The sequence below is a fragment of the Siniperca chuatsi genome, linkage group LG3, assembly GCF_020085105.1.
Source record: "Siniperca chuatsi isolate FFG_IHB_CAS linkage group LG3, ASM2008510v1, whole genome shotgun sequence".
Taxonomy (NCBI): domain Eukaryota; kingdom Metazoa; phylum Chordata; class Actinopteri; order Centrarchiformes; family Sinipercidae; genus Siniperca; species Siniperca chuatsi.
This window is the reverse complement of record NC_058044.1, coordinates 6,186,171-6,205,037: the sequence shown is the minus strand read 5'-3', so window position 1 is coordinate 6,205,037 and position 18,867 is coordinate 6,186,171. Positions and strand designations below refer to the sequence as shown.

General features: G+C 39.9%; 2 protein-coding genes across 3 annotated transcripts in view; one reads left to right on the top strand and one right to left on the bottom strand.

Annotated features, from left to right (window-relative positions):
* Positions 1–15,783, bottom strand: part of pvalb7 (parvalbumin 7) — a 42,261-nt gene extending 26,478 nt beyond the window's left edge. The window contains exon 1 of one of the 2 annotated variants that reach the window (XM_044187175.1): positions 15,675–15,783. The gene's annotated coding sequence lies outside the window, so the exon portion shown is untranslated. The remainder of the gene's footprint in view (positions 1–15,674) is intronic. The other variant, XM_044187180.1, reaches the window with a different exon arrangement.
* Positions 1–18,867, top strand: part of ncf4 (neutrophil cytosolic factor 4) — a 32,666-nt gene that overhangs the window by 9,844 nt on the left and 3,955 nt on the right. The window contains exons 4-8 of the mRNA XM_044187161.1: positions 117–187; positions 893–1,020; positions 3,702–3,750; positions 15,797–15,895; positions 18,406–18,557. Coding sequence (XP_044043096.1) covers positions 117–187; positions 893–1,020; positions 3,702–3,750; positions 15,797–15,895; positions 18,406–18,557 — 499 coding nt within the window. The remainder of the gene's footprint in view (positions 1–116; positions 188–892; positions 1,021–3,701; positions 3,751–15,796; positions 15,896–18,405; positions 18,558–18,867) is intronic.

Below are 18,867 nucleotides of genomic sequence, written 5' to 3'. Positions count from 1 at the left end.
TTCCATAAATACCAGTTTACATTATGTGTGGGAAATGATGTAGGCCTTGATTATACATCTGAGCCCTGGTGATTTTATTCCTGCACCTTTTTCATTGTGATGATGTTTCTGTTTAGGAAAAGTCTTCATTGGCAATAAGCGGGAGATTGCAGAGAGCAGAATCCCTGAACTCAACACGTACATGAAGGTAACCACATTTCATTTTATGCACACTGCAGTTTTTTCTTTTGTACAAAGGTTGTTGAGTTGTTGGCATGCTTGGTATCTTCTGCCGCATACAGTGCAGAAGCCTACAACTTAGTGGGCTGAACGATGCTGTAGGTGGATAAGCACTGACTCGGATATTTCAGCAGTAGTTTGCAGATCGAGCTCAACATGTAGGCGTTGCTGCTCTATTCTCTTTGCTCTGCCCTGTGCCCACATCATGTCTGACTGACTGAAGTTGTGGGACTTTTGACATGTTTCAATGTTGCTCCATCGCTAAAAACACGATCAGGTTCTCTTTCTCCCACTCACTCACTTCTCTTTTCTGCTTTACTCTTTTTTCCTGCAACCTACATGGTTCTCACTCTCTCGCCTTCACTCCCCTTGCACTTGTAATCTTTCTCGCCTCATCTCCTCTTTCATCCACTCCTTCCACTCTTCTCACTCAAATCTCCCACCACCCTACTTCTCTTTCTCCTCTTCCATCAAATTCCCACTCTCTTTACACCCCTCTTGTCTTTGTGGACCTCTCTAACCAGTCACCGTAATTTCTCTCTTTTTCCATCTCTTCTCCATATCCACCTGTCTTCCCCATCTTCCACCTCAAAACACTGCCTCCATCCTTTTTTGTTAACCAACCCCTTTCTATCTCTCTTGCCTCATTCTCCCTCTCTCTCCTCTCTCCCAGAGGTTGCTGGGTCTGCCAACATGGTTGTTGCTTGAAGAAGCTCTCAGGATGTTTTTCTACCAGACGGACCAGGACAGCCAGCATGAACCGCGAGCCCTCAGGCGTCTCCGTCCACCTACCCGCAAAGTGTAAGCCCTGTTGCACACAATGCTAACAAGCACAAAAAGAGTGACTGGCAGGGGTGCTGCCAAGGGGGGGTGCAAGGCCCCCCTGATACAATTGCTGCCGTCCATCACTGTGTCACACTCCTCCTCTTAACCACCAGGCCAGATGTGACAAAATATGAAGAAGTACTGTAATCTCAGATTGATTTTTATCAAAGCTTCAGATCAGAGGAGACAATACTCCAATTATACAAGTGTTCGAGGGTGCAAAGGTGGTGAATCATGTTTAAAGCTAAAGCACCTGCAATTTGCATTTGAGGGCTTGTTTGTGTCCTAAATTGATTTGCATACATTTCTTTGTGGATAAGAAAACCTGTAGGGTAAAAGCAACGGAGGCCCTCAAAATGTGACCTTAGTCTGTGAAATATCAGAGGCATTTTGAGATGTGAAATTGCCTCCTTTTATCTTAAGTTATCATAATAGGTATCAATCTAGTGCCACTGGACGTTTTAAGATGAATACAAATGAATGAATTAAATTATGTTTTAAATTAAAGTAGTTGGAGCAGACGATGTTCAGGTCTTGTTTGAATGCAGAGGATAAATGAGATCAAGGAGGGCCTCCAACAACATGATAGACCCTGAAAAAGGGGGAAAAGATGGGAGAGAGTGGACTTTTTCCCAAAAGCATAAACCTTGAGATGGTTAGACTATTGGATTTCTATTAATAATTAAACTGGTAACTTGAGTGTGTTAACATGTTAGTGTCAGTTTTTCCCCGGTAAGATGTGTAGAAACAGAAGGAGGATGAACAAAAATGACTAAAACACAGCCAAATTTATTCCACCAAACAAGTAAACTAATAAAACACCACATAACCAGACAAATAAACCTTGTATTAGCAACCTTTTAAAAAAAAAAATCTGTTAACATGTTAGCTACAATGATATTGTCTGAAATATAAAATGGTAACGGTGAATTTACAATAATGCGCATGTAATGGTGGCCTCTGATGATCACTGACTTATAGTATAAATTGCTGTAATTTTATTATACTAATCTATAGTACTTGGATATTGGATTTAACTCCTTTATGTATATATATAGGCCTCTATACCCTATACATTGCTGACTTGTCAGTCAGGCCTCTAGAACTTGACTTACAGTTTTACAGACAACTTTCATTACAGAGCTTTCCATCTACAGTAGATGAGTGCAGTTAGGTCTGTATATTGATTGATGGAGGTCATTTGGACTGAAAATTCAGTTACACAGAAGAAATTGAATGGAAGCATTGAATGGAAGCAAGTACGCAGATTTTGTATCACAATTTAAGCGAAATTCCGTATTGTTTTTCAATCTTTACTCAAACAGTCCTTAATAACTAGCAGTTTGTTGTGTATGAGCGGATCTGAGACATCGTCTCACATCTAGAGAAACAGCATTTACCAGGACCTAAAATACAGAACAATCACCTTCTAGCCCAGTGACAGGTGGTACAGCTGTGCAACAAGTCATAAATATTTTATGTTAACTCAAAACGAAGCTGTCCTGAGTTATGATGTCCCATTTGGCAAATAAGTGCTGCCTTGATTCCTCCCATCTTATCCCTGCATCTCTCCCTCACATCATACATAGATGCAGTTAAGTAGCGAGGAAGCAATGGAGGCAAGGATACATAAATTTGGCATTGTGAAAACTCCACAGAGACTTATTACCCTTTTTACAGTCTACTTCCTCATTCATAATGGCTATTCAGGCTTCTGATTGGCCCATTTGCCTGTGGTCAGATTACACCAGCAGGAGATGTGGTAAGGGGGGACTCTTTCAACAGGAAATTATGCAAAGGTAGACTCTCATCACTTCCTCTGCTCTTGCACCTGACCTGCCTTTATTTATACAGACAAATGATCGGTTTGTGTGTTGGAACATTGCAAGGAAATGTGACATTTCCTCTTTCCAATGTTTCCACATATTTGATTCTCATTGTCCTAGAAACAAGATGGATTTGGTCACATTGTTTCAATATTTTATAGTGAATACAATACTTTTTCATGATGTTCTAATTCAACCTTGGCAAGAGTTTCCTTGCTCCATTAAACTACTGGCAGTATATTTGGTTGTATTTTCATTTTCCTTATTCTTTACAAAATTGTTTTAAAAGTTTGACCTGAAATTCGTCCATTTGTACATTTTGTGTTCTGACATGAGAAAAAAAAACATTGATTAGAGTTAAATAGTCTTAAACTTAAATGTAGTATCTCAGACACCACTGCACTTATTTTGCACAAACAAGAATCGACTGCCATGCGCAGGCGGTGCTTTGAGCTAAATGCATGCAAAGTACAGCTGAGACTGAAGATTTGCAGGTATTTGGTCATAAATCAAAATATTGGACAAATTCAAATTTTGACCTGATGATGGTGCTAGATAAATAGATAGAAAGTAATAGAAATGAATTCAGAGGATCACCAGCGTTATTACAATTCATCCTAAAGGGGAACATGAATGTCTGCACCAAATTGTTTATCCATCCAACAGTTGTCGAAAAACATTTCACTCTGAACCAAAAATGTCAACAACATGATGGTGCTAGAGAAAAAGTCAGGAGTTATCCTCTGGGGAACATGAATGTCTGGACAGATTTTATATATATAAATATATAGTATATATGTTATATTATCTCTGTCCCTCTTTGTCTTTCAGGAAGACAGTCAAACCAAAGATGGACCTCTTTTCCTCCCCCAGGGCCGAGGTATGTGTAGTTACAGTTTTTTTGTTGTTGTTGCTTTGGTTACAATCTCCATGGCCACCCACAGAGTAACAACTTTTTAGTCAAACAACCACGCAGAATGCACTACATCACTTCGAGAAATACCATGTGATCAGCACCCTTGGCGTGATTGCTTCTCATGAAAGACACAAACATAACTTTACACAGTCCTGCCCATGGCACCGCATTATGTTGTGAGACTCATAAAAACACACACTAAAAAAGAATCAACATACACAAACATATCGACTGATGTGACAAAGCAATAAGGATGACTTCATTTGTCAAATGTTGTGTCACACTTTTTCTTCTCCCTCTTGCCTGTGACTCAGTTGACCTTATCAATAGTTCCCGCCTCGCTTCACTTCCTTTTTTAATTTCTGTATCCATCTCTCCTTTCACATTAACCTCCCTCTCCCTGCTCTCTTCCTCTCCTCTTCCCTATTCCCTCCCTTCCCCACCCTTCCCCTTAAACAACCCTTAAGTTTGTCCTTGTTTCCTTTTCCTCTCTCCTCCCTCTGTCTCTTTTCAAGGTTGCAACCATCTCTCATCCCTCTCTCCCCCTCCCCTTCTTCTACTTCACATCCTCTCATTTTTATTCTGTTCACGCCCTTTGCTCTGATGCCGTAAAAAAGGATAGAGAAACAGTGTCTATATTCTGTGGTCGTTTTACCTAAAAGATGTGTGTCTGTGAGGTTGTGTAGCTGGTGTGGCTCAGATGCAGGTGTGCAGGAGGGGAATACAGTCAGGGCAGAGGTTAAAGTGGTAATGACTTGCCAATTAAATTCTCCAAGGAGGCAAAGAATGGCTTTTATTCTTTGTACAATCAGCACAATTCCAGACTGACCTTTGAACACACATGCACACACATTTTTACTTCTATTCCTTTGAGGACCCCTATAGACATAATGCATTACCTAACCCCTAACACTAATTTTAACCACAACAACTAAATGCCTAACCACAACCCTTACCCTGACCTTAGTCTGTCCATAAATCTAACCTTAATCCTAAACAAAGTCTAAAACTTCAAACAGCCCTTTGAAGAATGATGAGCAGCCAAAATTACAGTCTTAAGGTCTAAAACTCAAATTGGTCCTCAGAAAGATAGAAGTACAAGAGCACACACATGCACACGCTCAATTGCAGCCATCATAAATGCCTTTTTTTTAAACCAATAGTGCCTAGTTGTAACTGTGTGTAATATTGTTTGTGTAGGAGTATTATTATTATTATGTAGTGTATTATTTGGGTGTGTACCGGCACTGTTAAACTCTCCTTCTTATCAAATCATTTTTGTCTGTAATTCAGAACTTAAAGTTTAATTTTCAGAAAGTTAAAATTAAGAAAATTATTTTCTTAAAACAATTTTAGAGAAAGGTTCCCACACATTCCATACATTTTTAGTACAGCTACAATGTTACATCGTTATGTTTTTATTAGATATATATCATATACTCAGTATGTGACCAAGAAGGCCTTATACGTATACTTCACCTGAATCAACCCTTATTTAGGTCAGATTTTTTTTTTTTTGCTGTCTAGCCCATGTGCAAACAAACATTGTAGCTTTAAAACAAGTTTTAAGAAAAAGTGTGCAAATCAACTTATTTCAATACAAAAATCTTGACTCTAATGCAGCATTCTTCCTTATTCTTATATTCATTTCTAAAACATTGTTAAAACAAGTAGGTTTCTATTGGAGACAGGTTGAAATATACATATTAGAGGAGCTGCAATGATTAATCCTTTAGGTGAGTGTCAGAAAATGAACTATTTTGATAAATGATTAATTGTATAGTCATTTTGGAGGCAAAAATGGTCAGAAATGTGAGAATTTGCTGCTTTTCTCATAGTAAAGTGAATATCTTTGGGTTTTAGACTGCCTTTGACGACGTCACCTTTGACATGAGAAACCGAGAGGGACATTTTTCACTGCTGTCCCATGTTTTCTTGACCAAACAATTAATTGATTGATATCAAGAAAACTAGAAGAGTTAAACAAACACAGAACTTTCACCAAGAAGGCCGCTGTTTGTGTCCCTTGTGAAACCAAAAGTCAACGCTGGCTTATTTTAACTCATGTACGTAACTTAACTGATGTATGTACATTAGTACATTAGTTAGTTAAGTTACAACTTAACTAACTAATGTACTTATTTGAACCCAAACCATGATCTTTTCCTAAATCTGACCAAGTAGTTTTGGTGCCTAAACCTAACCAAACTGCGACCACTTTCACAACGTTAACCACAGGTTCATTATTGTAACCATGATGAGAAAGGTCACCTGACTATAATGACGTAGGTCACCTGACTATTGTTAACATGACGATGAAGGTCACCTGACAAAGGTCACCTGACTGTCGTGTCCTGCATGTCCAAAACTTATAAAATGCGCCATTTCTAACAGCGTTAAATGACAAATTTAATGTCCTTAATGTCCTTAAGAGTGGCTTGCTATTTATACACCATGATATCATGTCAGTCTGGGGGCAATGTGGTTTGTCTGGGGGACAGGGAGTGCAGGGCAGTCTATGTATCCAGTGTGTATGTGCATGAGAATAGTGTTATGAAAGGGAGATAATATGCAGGTTACATTATCAAGGTGTAACCAGAGTACAGTAGACAGGCCATATGGAGACAAACATCGGACAATTTTAAAACACCAGCGATGTAAAATGTCAATTTCAAAGTGAAAATGCCAACGAAAGAATCCGCCAACACTAACATGACCGCCTTGTACATTGTCCCTAGCGAAACAAGTTTCCAAACTGAAGCGGTTGTTGATCACGTGCGGCCCCTACTGGCCAGTTAAGATGAGTGAGTCAGCACTATAAAAGTATAAACAGTATAAAACAGAGCAGTCAATGAAATCGGTTTTTCAAAAATTGTGAATCACCACAACCACGAGAGGTCCTTGAGCATACAGTCATAAATGTGCACAAAAAATATTAGGCTGATGGGTCCAGTAGTATGCGAGATTAGCTGCTGATAGATACACACATGCACACACACACACGACCAAATCCCGCTTACGCCTGGCAGAGATAATAATCAGCAGGTTAATCTGTGCTGTGTTCAAGGAAAATAAAGTTTTTAGGATTCGTCTATAGACAGATAAGATGGAGATTTTCTTGCAGTGTGAGTGTTTGTGTGTTTGATGCACCTTTGCTCAACTGTGTAAGTGGCTATGTCTACACTGTAAACAGCCTATAATGTGAGTACTTGTCTGCAGGTGTGTGTGTTTCTGCAGCTCTTGAACTCTGTGTTCTTTATCCCCTCGCAAAAGCATTTAACTTTTCCTAACCTTGCACTACCCAGAAAAGGGTACAGCTCTTTCAAACACACATACACACTGTATCTCTCTGCACACTCCAGTGGTGTTTTATTGCCAAACTAAGAGCAACAACTCCATTTTACTCTCTTCTCTCTCTCTGCCTCCCCTTTCTCCCACACAGAAGTAAAACATTGGTGTACTCTACTCACGAAGCAGCCAGCCTACTCAACATTTATTTTAGCCCTCACTCTTCTCTCTGAGAAAAATGTGTGCTTCTCTGTGTGTTTGTGTGTGTCCTGCTGTGTGTTTTTTCAGTGCAGGGAAGTGGCTGTTAAACTCCTTCCAAACAATGATCAATGGCTGGTCTGAGCCTGATGGATAAGAGAAGAGTGCAGGTATTTGTCACAGAAGAGCTGGTGCAAGCATTAGCGTTTACGCTACAACACTTCATTCCACTCCACTTAGTATTAGCTCAGGCTTAGCCCCAAACAGCGTGATGAATAATTGTTGTTGGCTGTGGCACTACGAGCTTCAAACAAGGTTAATGGGACTCTCGGTTAGCATGATTTTATACGATGCACAAGGTGGAGGGTTGGTTTGTCTGATGTGGCAAAATAGGGGAGTGAGAGACAAAGAAGCAGGGATAGATAAAGAAAAGAGGCAGACAGTATGTTAGAGAGGCAAGAAGATGGAGTGCAAAAATGCAAGACAAAAGCCCATAAAATCTGAAAATTGAAAATCAAACAGGTCTTAATCAACCATGGCTCAGCCCTTCTTCTTTTGCAGATAGCCATTAGAGCAGAATTTAGATCCTATTTTAGATATAGACCTACCCGAGCCAAAAAAGCTGATATGCAGGTATACGCTTAGTCCTCACCAGGAAGAAATATGACCATACAACTCAGATGGTTCACTTTTACCTGCATTATGAACTGAAATTGTGCAGAAGAAGGTTCATTGGTGAATGTGGATGTGCACCACTGTGATGAAATAACTATAGATTTAGCAGGTTTGATACTGGAGATTAGAAGAATATTTGAGATCAGTTTACCTCAGGAGGTATGTTTATATGCACATAGTTTAAATATAAAAGTTAAGATGATACATTGATATGTCAGCAGGTTAAGTGGGTCTTTACAGAGGGTCAACTACTTATTTATGTTAACAATAAATCAAATGACTGTGTCTAATGTAAAAGGTGAGACACAGTGGTAAAACTGCAGATAATTATACCTTTACTCTGCAGTTCTAATGAGCTTTTTAGCCTGTTGTAGCACACTGTTTTGGTCTCACAGCAAATTAACTGTTTGGTGCACTCTCATCACTCCCAATAGCCTCCTATTCCAGCAGCAGCAGGAAGCAGTCTTCAGCAGCATAGTTTTGGAAAACCCACTGCACCCTGCCTGCTAGGCATTACACAGCAGACAGACAAATATAGAGAGTAGCTGATGAACATTGTGGACCATTTAGCAGCTAAGGACCCAGATATTTTTTTCTCAGGAGTTGTGGGGACCAAACCAGAGCCAAAAGAAGAATAAATGTTGGCCTTACAGTCACCATCAGGTCACCAGAAATATGACTTTTTATAAATGTTAATCTTATTACACATTTGCTGAATGTCTAAAAATGCAATTGGTTGCCAACACTTTATGAGCTGATAATGTGTCCGATAATGTTTTAGGGCTTCTTTCTTCTGCTCCCTAGTGGCAAAAAAATTTTGCATTAAAGTTGCTAAAGATGTGGGAAAAAAAAACATTGGTGTTTAACTGCTACCACCATTGTGTAGGATTTAGTGGCATCTAGCAGTGAAATTGCAGATTGCAGCCATTTGAATACTGTTTGCCTCACCCTCCCCTTCCATGCGTGTAGGAGAAACTACAGTGGCCGCGAAACTTGCAAAAAATGTGAAACAACTATCTAGAGCCAGTGTTTGGTTTGTCCATTCTGGGCTACTGTAGAAACATGGCAGTGCAACATGGCAACCTCCGTGGAAAGGGACCAACTCCCTCTGTAGATATAAAGGGCTTATTCTAAGGTAATGAAAACACAAGAATTCTTATTATCTTCTTAAAAGTCCAATCCACAGGGAAGGTCCAGGAAAAACAAAGAACAAAAACACCAGAACAAGGCTGGATGCTTGACATGAGGTACAAATGACAAACTGACACTGAACAAAGGAAAAACTCAGACTAAATACACTAGGTAGGGGAGACAACAAGACACAGGTGCAACTAATTAGGGTGGGGCAAACAATCAAAACTGGAGGGAAAAGCAAACAAAGACAGGCAGTAAAAAAGACACACAAGGAGAAAAGAACACTTCACAATAAAATAGGACAAAAATCCAAAACCATTATACACTAATGAAAACATACTTATAAATATTATATTCCATTTCTGCCAATAGCTCCTCCTAAATGTTACATACTGGACCTTTAATTGCAATACTCAGGTTGTGGTTGGATCATCATAATCTAATGTTTAGGGTACCCACTGATGTTTTCATCTAGCTAACATGCATGCAAAATGTCCACAATTTGAAGGCAGGTTTTGAAATCAAATACGTAGACATTAAATATTTCTGATGGGATTTGCTAATGCCCAAATGCATACTGTAGTTTCTCTGTGTGACAGCTGAGAAACAGAAGTGACTTGCACAGATATAGACACACAACCTCTACAACCTGTGCTCATTCTTATATGCAAATATCCTCCTATGATCTTTTACTCCAGGCCTTCTAGGAAGTGGGCCATCTACTTAAAAAAATACACTTAAATTAAGCGTCAGGGAGAGAAAAAAAACTAAATTCTCATCTCCACCTCCCTATTGCCAGACTAACGAGCTGAGGGTTTAACAAGCTCATTAAGGCAGGGTCGGCGCGAGTCTAATTGAACTGGATGATTGCTCCCATGGCTGGCTGAACCCATGGGTTGTGTGGCTGCATTTAGAGGCCGGCCCTTTACTGGGGACAGGAGGTACACCAACACAAAATACCTGCTCTGGATAAACTACAGTTTTTATAGTGAGAGGAGACAGAACGATCTTATTGTTTGCTTTGCATGGCTGGTCAAATTACAAAAATGTCATTGAGGAGGCCATTGTATTTCACACATTACCGAAGACAGCTTTGTAAGGACGCAAGCTGTGGCTGCATTGCATTCTGCTCTATTGATACTGCTGTGGGTAGGGTGTCTCTGCTTCTTTTATGATAGATTTCATCCTGCATGATTATTGAGTAACATTGCAAAATGGTGAATCACAGAATCAAGCTCTTTCTCTTTGATTCATAGGGTGGTGCCTAGTGCATAAGAATTGCTTTGTTTGTCCGTCAAACACTTTAGTTGGAGCAACAGATCTCGACATCTAGCCAGATTGTAATAGCCTGGTTCTGAATTGCTGCCCACATCTTTGAGTTTTAAAGACTCTGCACACCTATGGTACACCCACACAGGTGATTTCACATATTTTCACTGATAACACCTGTTCTCATGTCTGTACAGGTGTGGACTGACTGTTTTGATTGACATCTCCCTTATCCTACTGTTAGCTTTGTTGTACCTGTTAGGATGGAACTAACTACAACTTTAACATTCTTATTAGTTGAAGCAATTAGGTGACCTCATGTAATTCACAGCAAATAACTAAAAACATCTGTGGGGTTGTGCAGGGCCTTTAATGAAATCAAATTGGTCCGGCTGTTACCCCAGCTGATAAAACAGTCCACCAATCAGCTTTGCAGGCGGTATTAAAATTGAGACATCATTTTCCTACATACAGTAGCTAGCCAGTTACCTACCTAGCTACGTCCATGAAAAAAAGAAGAGAAAAGTGGGAATCGATGCAGCTGTACACGTTGTTGTAAGTCAACGTACAGAATTAACTACTCTTAACTGCATGTTTCTTTGACCATCATTAATAACGTCAATTTAGACTCTCCTACATGTAGCAACTACTACCAAAGCTTCCGTGTCGACTGAAAATGACGTTGGCGGGATGGATACGTCACTTGCTACTGATTGATTAGGGCAAAACAAGACAAAATACAACACCCTTGCCACCATCAGAAATCAGCTAACAGTGTTTTATGATGGACTTCATTTGAGTTGGCTGTTGTGGATGTTAGTGAATCTTTGTCTGCTGTCTATCGTCTGTCTATAATTGTTAAATTTGTCACTGTTACAGAATTCCTCGTTTTGATTTTTTTTCTTTTTAACATTTTACTTATTTTCAATTGAAGTTATTTTTGCTAGCCAGATGCTGACAAATAGTATTTGACTAAAACACTGTTTAAATAAAACTCACAGGCATACACTACAGTAAGTGACTGTATCGACTGCTGTATCGCCCACAGCACTGAGTTGTTATAGTTCACTCCTCAAATCAATCACTTGATTTGTTGGCTAAACCGTTAGTAGAGACACAGAGGAAGACAGAGAGGAAAAAAAGAACAAATTGGATGAAAAAAACAGACTGAAATAGACATGGAGAAAACGACAAGTAAAAGTAAACTGATGAAGAGGTGGAACAATGATGGTGAGGAGATGGAAAGAGAGAGAGAGATGAAAGGAGGTATAGAGAGAGGGGGAATTGCTTTGTCACATCATATTTGGTGTTTGTGTTGGAGATAGTAGCTTATTGCCTCTAACACATTTTCACATCATGTATAAATTACAGCCAGTGGTGGGTCAATGCAACAGGAATAATAATTCTGGAATAATGCATTACGCGCTCTTGCACATGCAGTTATTAATTCGCACACAGACACATACACACTTGAACATATACTTCCTTGTCTAACTATTTCCCAATAGCATTTTATTCAGCCATGCCATTCAATATATTTCCATTCAGTAATTGTCTCATGATACAATAGTTTAAATTGTTAATGCTTGAGTCTGCTTTTCTTGCGCAGGATTCAAATCGCGTACCCACGCACAAGGGAAAAGATGCATACAGGCACTTGATTTGATGCGACAGAAGGCTAATATCCTGAAGAGGAACTGTAGCTGTTGTCCACTGTCGTTTTTGTTTGCATGACGTTGAATCCTCTCAGCCCATGATTTGTCTGTTGTAAACGGATACCTGAGTTGCTCTTCTTCTGTTGCATTTCTGACATTTCTGAGTAGCTGTCCCCAGTGGTTGATACAAGTTATTCAAGCACACTTTCTGTTACCACTTTAGAACTAAATCAAAACTTAAACATGCATTCATTTTTTTTGGGGGGGTCACTAGGGGCAGCGCAACTAGCAATAAACACAGCTCTGACATATTATCACGTTATAAACTTGTTATAGCCAACATGTCAGCAAACAGTAGTCTATTTACACATCCAGCAGACATGGAGAAATTCTTAGTGGTGTTTGTGCCTACCTGGCGAATGTAAGTCCAATATTCACTCTCCTTTTAGCTCTGTGTTGGTCTCAGCCAACTCCTGGGGGGAATATCTGAGCTGCTCACTGCTCCACTATGTTTGCTAAGTAGTCATTAACTTTGTTTTTCATTGTTTGGTGCTCTGTAGGTAGTGTACAATACGTTTATCGGGGCTTTTTTGATGAAAACCGTGGTGCTACCTGCTGTAGGTGGAAACAGTGTTGATGAGAATGATAAGACTGAACCAAAACAGTAAAGTCGCGGGCCGTTCACTGCTACAAGCCACACTTTTCACATTACACATGGTCATTTGACCTATTGTTAATATGAAAACATTGATTTGTCCAGCTTTAAGCATTATAACTGTATAACTTGTCCACCTATCACTGTGGCTGGTGAATTCCAAAATCTACCAGCCACTAAAAATTTTTACCATCCACTTTCTTGTTTTAACCGGCAGTGTGTAACTGCATATGAAAAATAATAAAACAAGATCTACTATATTCAAACAAAAGGCTATTTTATTTTGTAAGGTAAATATTCAAACTCTTAAGGAAAATACTGACATTCTCTCTCTCTCTCTCTCTCTCTCTCTCTCTCTCTCTCTCTCTCTGTCTCTCTGTCTCACTCATACACACACATAGTAGGTGTAGTGTTATTTGTTTAGCACCAGAGTGCACATATGATGCATGTGCACGGTTAAGTTGTGGCTTGTTTCGAAGGTTATGTAACCACTGTTCCTGTGGTGGCAAGTTTACATACATTAATCAACGATAACTTAACACACATCAAATGTTAGACTGACTTTATGAATAATTTCATTATGTTGAGAATATTACACAGCAGTCAGCCAAACATCTAGCAGTGCTAGGGGATACCATGGATGTGGTAGGTTGTAATTAGCTTGGCATTAAGCAATAATTTATAGGCGAATGAACACAAGTAGTTTGTGTTTTGAATTATTTCATTTACTTACTTGTGATGAGCAAATTAAGCCGCATTCGAAATATCCATTCTGAGGAAAGGTGGCAGTGCATGCAGAGATCAAGCTCATCTAATGCTAGGCTAAGCTATAAAAACGTAGCTAGGCAAGCTTTCATTTCCTGCAGGCATTGTGGATGCAGCACACAAGCTGGCTTTGTAATGTTTCTTTGCAAATGCATCACAAATCAAGAAACCATGAGAAAAGTGAATGATGAATAAAAGGATGATTTGCCGCCTTTTCATCTTTACTAGTTAACGTTAGCTAACTGTAGACTACCGCTCAACGGCTACCGGCAGCTATTGGCAACTTTTAAGGTGGAATGTTTTTTTGAATGTTACTCAATGCATGAGCGTGAATCAGTCAACACACCTTAAATGTCAATATGACAACTTTGACCATTTCATTTGTTTTAATTGGCTCTCTTGCTTGACATACGCTTGAGTGACGATTGGATCTTCAAGTGCTTAAAAAATTGTATATGAATTTCAACCGGATTATGCAAACTGTGAATATTCAGTTTCCTCACTAAAAAAGTGGATCATTCCGGTGCGCTCCGGCAGCACTGCTCTCTGTGATGAAACGCCACATTGTTTTTCTGTGTTTCCTTGTTAAAGTGTCCGAGTGAAACAAGCAGACTGGCGATTCAATCTGCGTTGTGGAATGTTACAAATATTAATTTTATTTACCCACCACCATGGCTGGTAGGTTGAGCAAATTCACCCGCCACTACACAAAATCACCTGCAGTTGGTGGTTGGCGGGTGCTAATTTCCACCCCTTATAATCACACCGAGTAAATTGATCAGCCCTCTGCAGCCCTGTACCTCTGTTTAACTTTCACTTTTCTTATCTCCTCCTCCTCCTCCTCCTCCTCTACTACCTCCTCCTCCTCCTCCTTTTCTTCACCTCCCTCCCACTGCTTTAACCGCTCCTTGTTCCTTTTTTTGGTCTCGCTCCACCTCTCCCGATTCTCCAACTCTCCGTCTCTATTGATTGCTCTCCTACTGTGGCTGTAATTCTCTCCCCAATTTCTTAGTCAAATATAATTCCTTACTTTCTCTCTTTTTTCTCTCTATGTTTCAGTTGATATTGATAACACAACTTGTGCATATGCGAAGCTGCTTACTTGTGTGTGCACATTAATACTGGCAAGAGTGTGTACATATATTTGCTTTTGGTTCTACATGTGCACATGAGATTCAGTTTATTGTCATTACACAGTACAAATACTGTTACAGTGAAAAGATTATTTTAGCTTGTGTGTATGTATGGTTGTGCATTTGCAAAGGCTTTTGTGTGTGTGTGTGTGTGTGTGTGTGTGTGTGTGTGTGTGTGTATAATAGACTACTTTATCATCTGTCTGTTCGAGGAGTCTCTTTGCAAAAGGACAGGAATAGGTTTAAAGCATCGGTAATGACTGTACTGAGTTCTAGTTTAAATGCAAATTAATCCCTGGCAGGTTTTTATTCAAGACACACTGATGTCACTCAGTTAATCGAGAGTGATCGACAATTTAGATAACTGATCAATCACTTAACAGCTTCTCAAATGTGAGGATTTGCGGCTTTTCTCTGTTTTATATTGTTGTATATTATTGTTGTTAATTTAACATTTTTGGGTTTTGGACTTGGGCAAAACAAGACATTGAGGACGACACTCTGGGTAATTGTGATGTGATTTGTCACTATTTTTCATAAAATAGTCTACATTTATTGATAATGAAAATAATCATTAGTTTAACACACACACACTTTCAAACAACTTACGTGGTTTTACCAATACTGTTAAATACTAATGCATATTGCTAGTAAATACGTTATCAGTTCCACACAAACACAGACAGAACAGCTGCATAACTGAACACATGAAATGATCCTTCTCTTACATCCCTTATTTCTCATTCCCCCACTTTCTTTCACTCTCTGACTCGCTCTCAAACACGTCTCACGGGTTCACTCTTTTTTATATCAATTCTCTCTTCCTCACAAATCTTTACTTTTTCAAGTCGATAAATTCATTCTTGTCTTCTCTCGCATCCCTTCACTCTTTGTGTCTCTCTCACAATAACCCACTCATGCATGCACACGCGCACACACACACACGGGTCTTCTTACGCTCCAAACTTCACTCCTTTTGTGTATAAGTTCTCTAATTTGCTCACAAATCTTAACTTCATCAAAACTGAAAAAAGATATAGCATCTCTTCTGCCTCTCTCTTTCTCTCACTTATTCACTCACACGTTGTTCTCCATCAGCAAAAAGTGTGCTCTTACCTGTCTGCTCTCACCGTCTCTTCTCTCTTTGTGTTGAGTGTGTCCGTCTCTCTCCTTTCTCGTTCCTCTCTCCTTTCACTGACGTGTGTGTGTGTGTGTCTGTGTCTGTGTGTGTGTCCCAGGTGATATTTGACTTTCGCGGCAACAGCAAGGCGGAGTTGAACCTGAAGAGGGGAGAGGTGATCTTCCTGCTGCAACGAGTCAATGCAGACTGGCTGGAGGTAAGAACGTAGAGAGAGAGAGAGAGAAGAAGAGGGAGGGGGAGAGAAAGAGAGAGGGAGGGAGGAAAGGAGAAAGGAAGGGAAAGAGTGGGAGAGTAGAAGGCAGTGAAAAACGAATGAGAGTGAGAGGGAGGGATGGGAAAGATATAGAAGAGGTGGAGGGGGAGAGGAGACATTAGCCAAGAAGAGAGAAAAAGAGAGAAAAAATGGAAAGAGAAGGAGGCATCTTGATCAGGACGATGGAGGGGAGGAAGAAGAGAACAGAAGAGGAAACAAGATAGTAATGGAGGAAGAGACAGGGTAATGGCAAGAGATGGAGAAAATTATAGGGAAGGAGAGAGGGAGACAAAGAAAGAGGGAGGGAAGGAGGGAGAGAAACAGAGGAAAAAGGGATGAGGGACAACAGGGAGAGGAGAGATGCAGAGATGAGAGAGAGATGGAGGGAAACAGAAAGATGAAAAGTGAGGGGATAGATTAATACTGAATGAAAAGAGAAAGAGGAGAATAGGGGAGATTTAGTTGCTACCTTGCTATTTAGTTGCTCCTCTCCATCGCTTCCAAAATATGGCCAAAAGTATATTGACCAAGATATCTTAGGTACAATTTATAGTTTCTGCATCCACGTGGCCACGAGGGTCTGCATGACATAAAATGTTGTTAATGTTGTTATTCACAATAGACCACACGGACCACCCTTGGTCTGCGCAGAGACCTGACTTCAACTCCATACAATTCCTATGGGATGAACTGGAATATCACTTGTGAGCCAGGCCTGATCATTCAACATCAGTGACCGACCTTACTAATGCTGAGCAGATTCCTGCAGCCAGGGCCCAAAATCTTAGAGAAAGCCTTCCCAGAAGAGTGGAGGCTGTTGTAGCAGCAGATGAATGTCAGTTGTTTTGGGATTACATTTTCAAAAATCTCATATGGGTGTGATCTTGACATATCTGCATACTTCATGTGGGTGTCCACATACTTTGGGCCATGGAGTGTATATTTCCATTTTGCTTTATTTAATGATATTTTTCCTTGTGTCTTTTTATTGAGTATCTTTACCTTGCCAATTTTTTTAAATATGCAAAGGAAATACACAAAACAGTCCCTTCACTAATTGCAGCAGTCAAACACTTAATTAAAGAATATAATAAAACTAAAAAAATAAATAAAAATCATGTCATCCCCACATGGCAGCAGCCGAGTACAGTGACCAGAAAGTATCTCCACCGATGTGATTGGAGGTGCCCTGCTCCAGTTTCCATAAGAGGAACAATTACTTAATGAACAAAATGTCCTGATTACACACTGCAAGTGTCACATGTAAGTCGTCATCGTCCAAAAACGGGATGTGGGACATTTTAATTAGCTGCTCAACATAAAAATGCAACACTGGAACATTGGTGCCGGAGAGTTGTCATAGAAATTCTGCTTTGTCACAAAGTACTAAAAGAAAGGTCTGGAAACGTGTTGAATAAAAATGTGTAAGGTGTTGAGATAGATTGTGAGCGAGAAGCCAGGAGTGGGAGAGTGGGAGCGAGGGAGGAGGTGGAAGCTGATGTGGTGGGAGAGAGAGAGAGTGAGAATCAACATGGAGGAGGAGGGCAATGCACTTATCCTAGAGAGATCCTAAAATCGTAACGGAAAAGATAACCTTAATGATAACCTTATACAACACTGCAAAACACTATCTTGTTGTTCTTTTTTGGCAACTTTGCATCCATGCTAGTAGTAAGCGTTTTGTTTTTTGGGGTGGGTGAGGTTAATGCAACACTTACAACTTGTGAAAAGTTGACTGAGTGCCTTTGATTTAGTCAGTGGACAGAGCGGCTGTGGGAGGAAAACGTGACAACTCCAACTGGCAGACTGGTGCATCAAGGTAAATGTTTCCAGTGGAGAGAAACCTGAAGAGTTTCAGGGTTCCCAGAGAAAACATGAGAGAGATACTTTCTATTTGATGAGCAGCCTATGAGGCCAAAACCCAAGACCGGACCATTAAAATGATGAACTCTGCGTAGGTCAACTTGTCGTACAAGGAACCCCTCTGCTGCAGCTTCAGTTCGCATAGATGGTTAGTTTGTCATTTCTATATCTATCAGTCAGGTTGTCACTATAAATGGGGGGGTGTAAGGGTATATAAGTTTAATTTACTGTTGCCTGATCGCATGGATATTTTTACATAAAACTGGCTGCCTCGTGCAGCTGAGTGTTTATGCAGATACACACACAAACCCAGACAGCAGGGGTGTAGTAAAAAGGCTGAATGGTTGTGTTGAGTGCTTGTAACATCAGCAGGATATTATGAACAGGCTAATTAGTCTGGAAAACTTCTCTCTAGATGCATGTGCATGCTGCTTTCTTGTTGTTCTCTTCTTTAAATCATCAACCCATCTCATCTCCCATCAGTCCCTTATCACTCCATCCTCTGGCGTGATACCCATATGCTATTTCTCATCACCTCTTTATCCTTCTTCACTTATCTTACGTCTTCTGTCCTACTGTCTTCTTTTCAGGGCACAGTGAACAATCAAACAGGTATTTTCCCACAATCCTTTGTGAAAATCATTAAGCCCCTCCCAGAGAGTGACACAGAAGGCGAGGGTGAAGGCAACACCTACAGCTGCCTGCGCTGCTTCATGCTCACCCCCTCTGGGGTCGACACCAGGTCTGTTTAGGAGGGTGGCTGAGTATGTGCATATGAGAGTAATTAATAATTTGATATTAATATTATTATATTGACAAGTTAGCAGGATGTCTGTTGTTAGATAGTTCTGATTCTGTCATAAAATGTGTCAAAGGAAAAATAAAAGAAAACATTTGTAATGCAGAAATGTGACATTACATTTTGAGGAGGTGAAAAGTGTTTTGAGTGTCAGCTTCAGATAAAATGACTCTGAATCTTTTGATAAGTTGAATGTGACAGTCAGAAGATGAACGATTTGGTTTTGGGTCACCATACTTATACTGACCCCAAT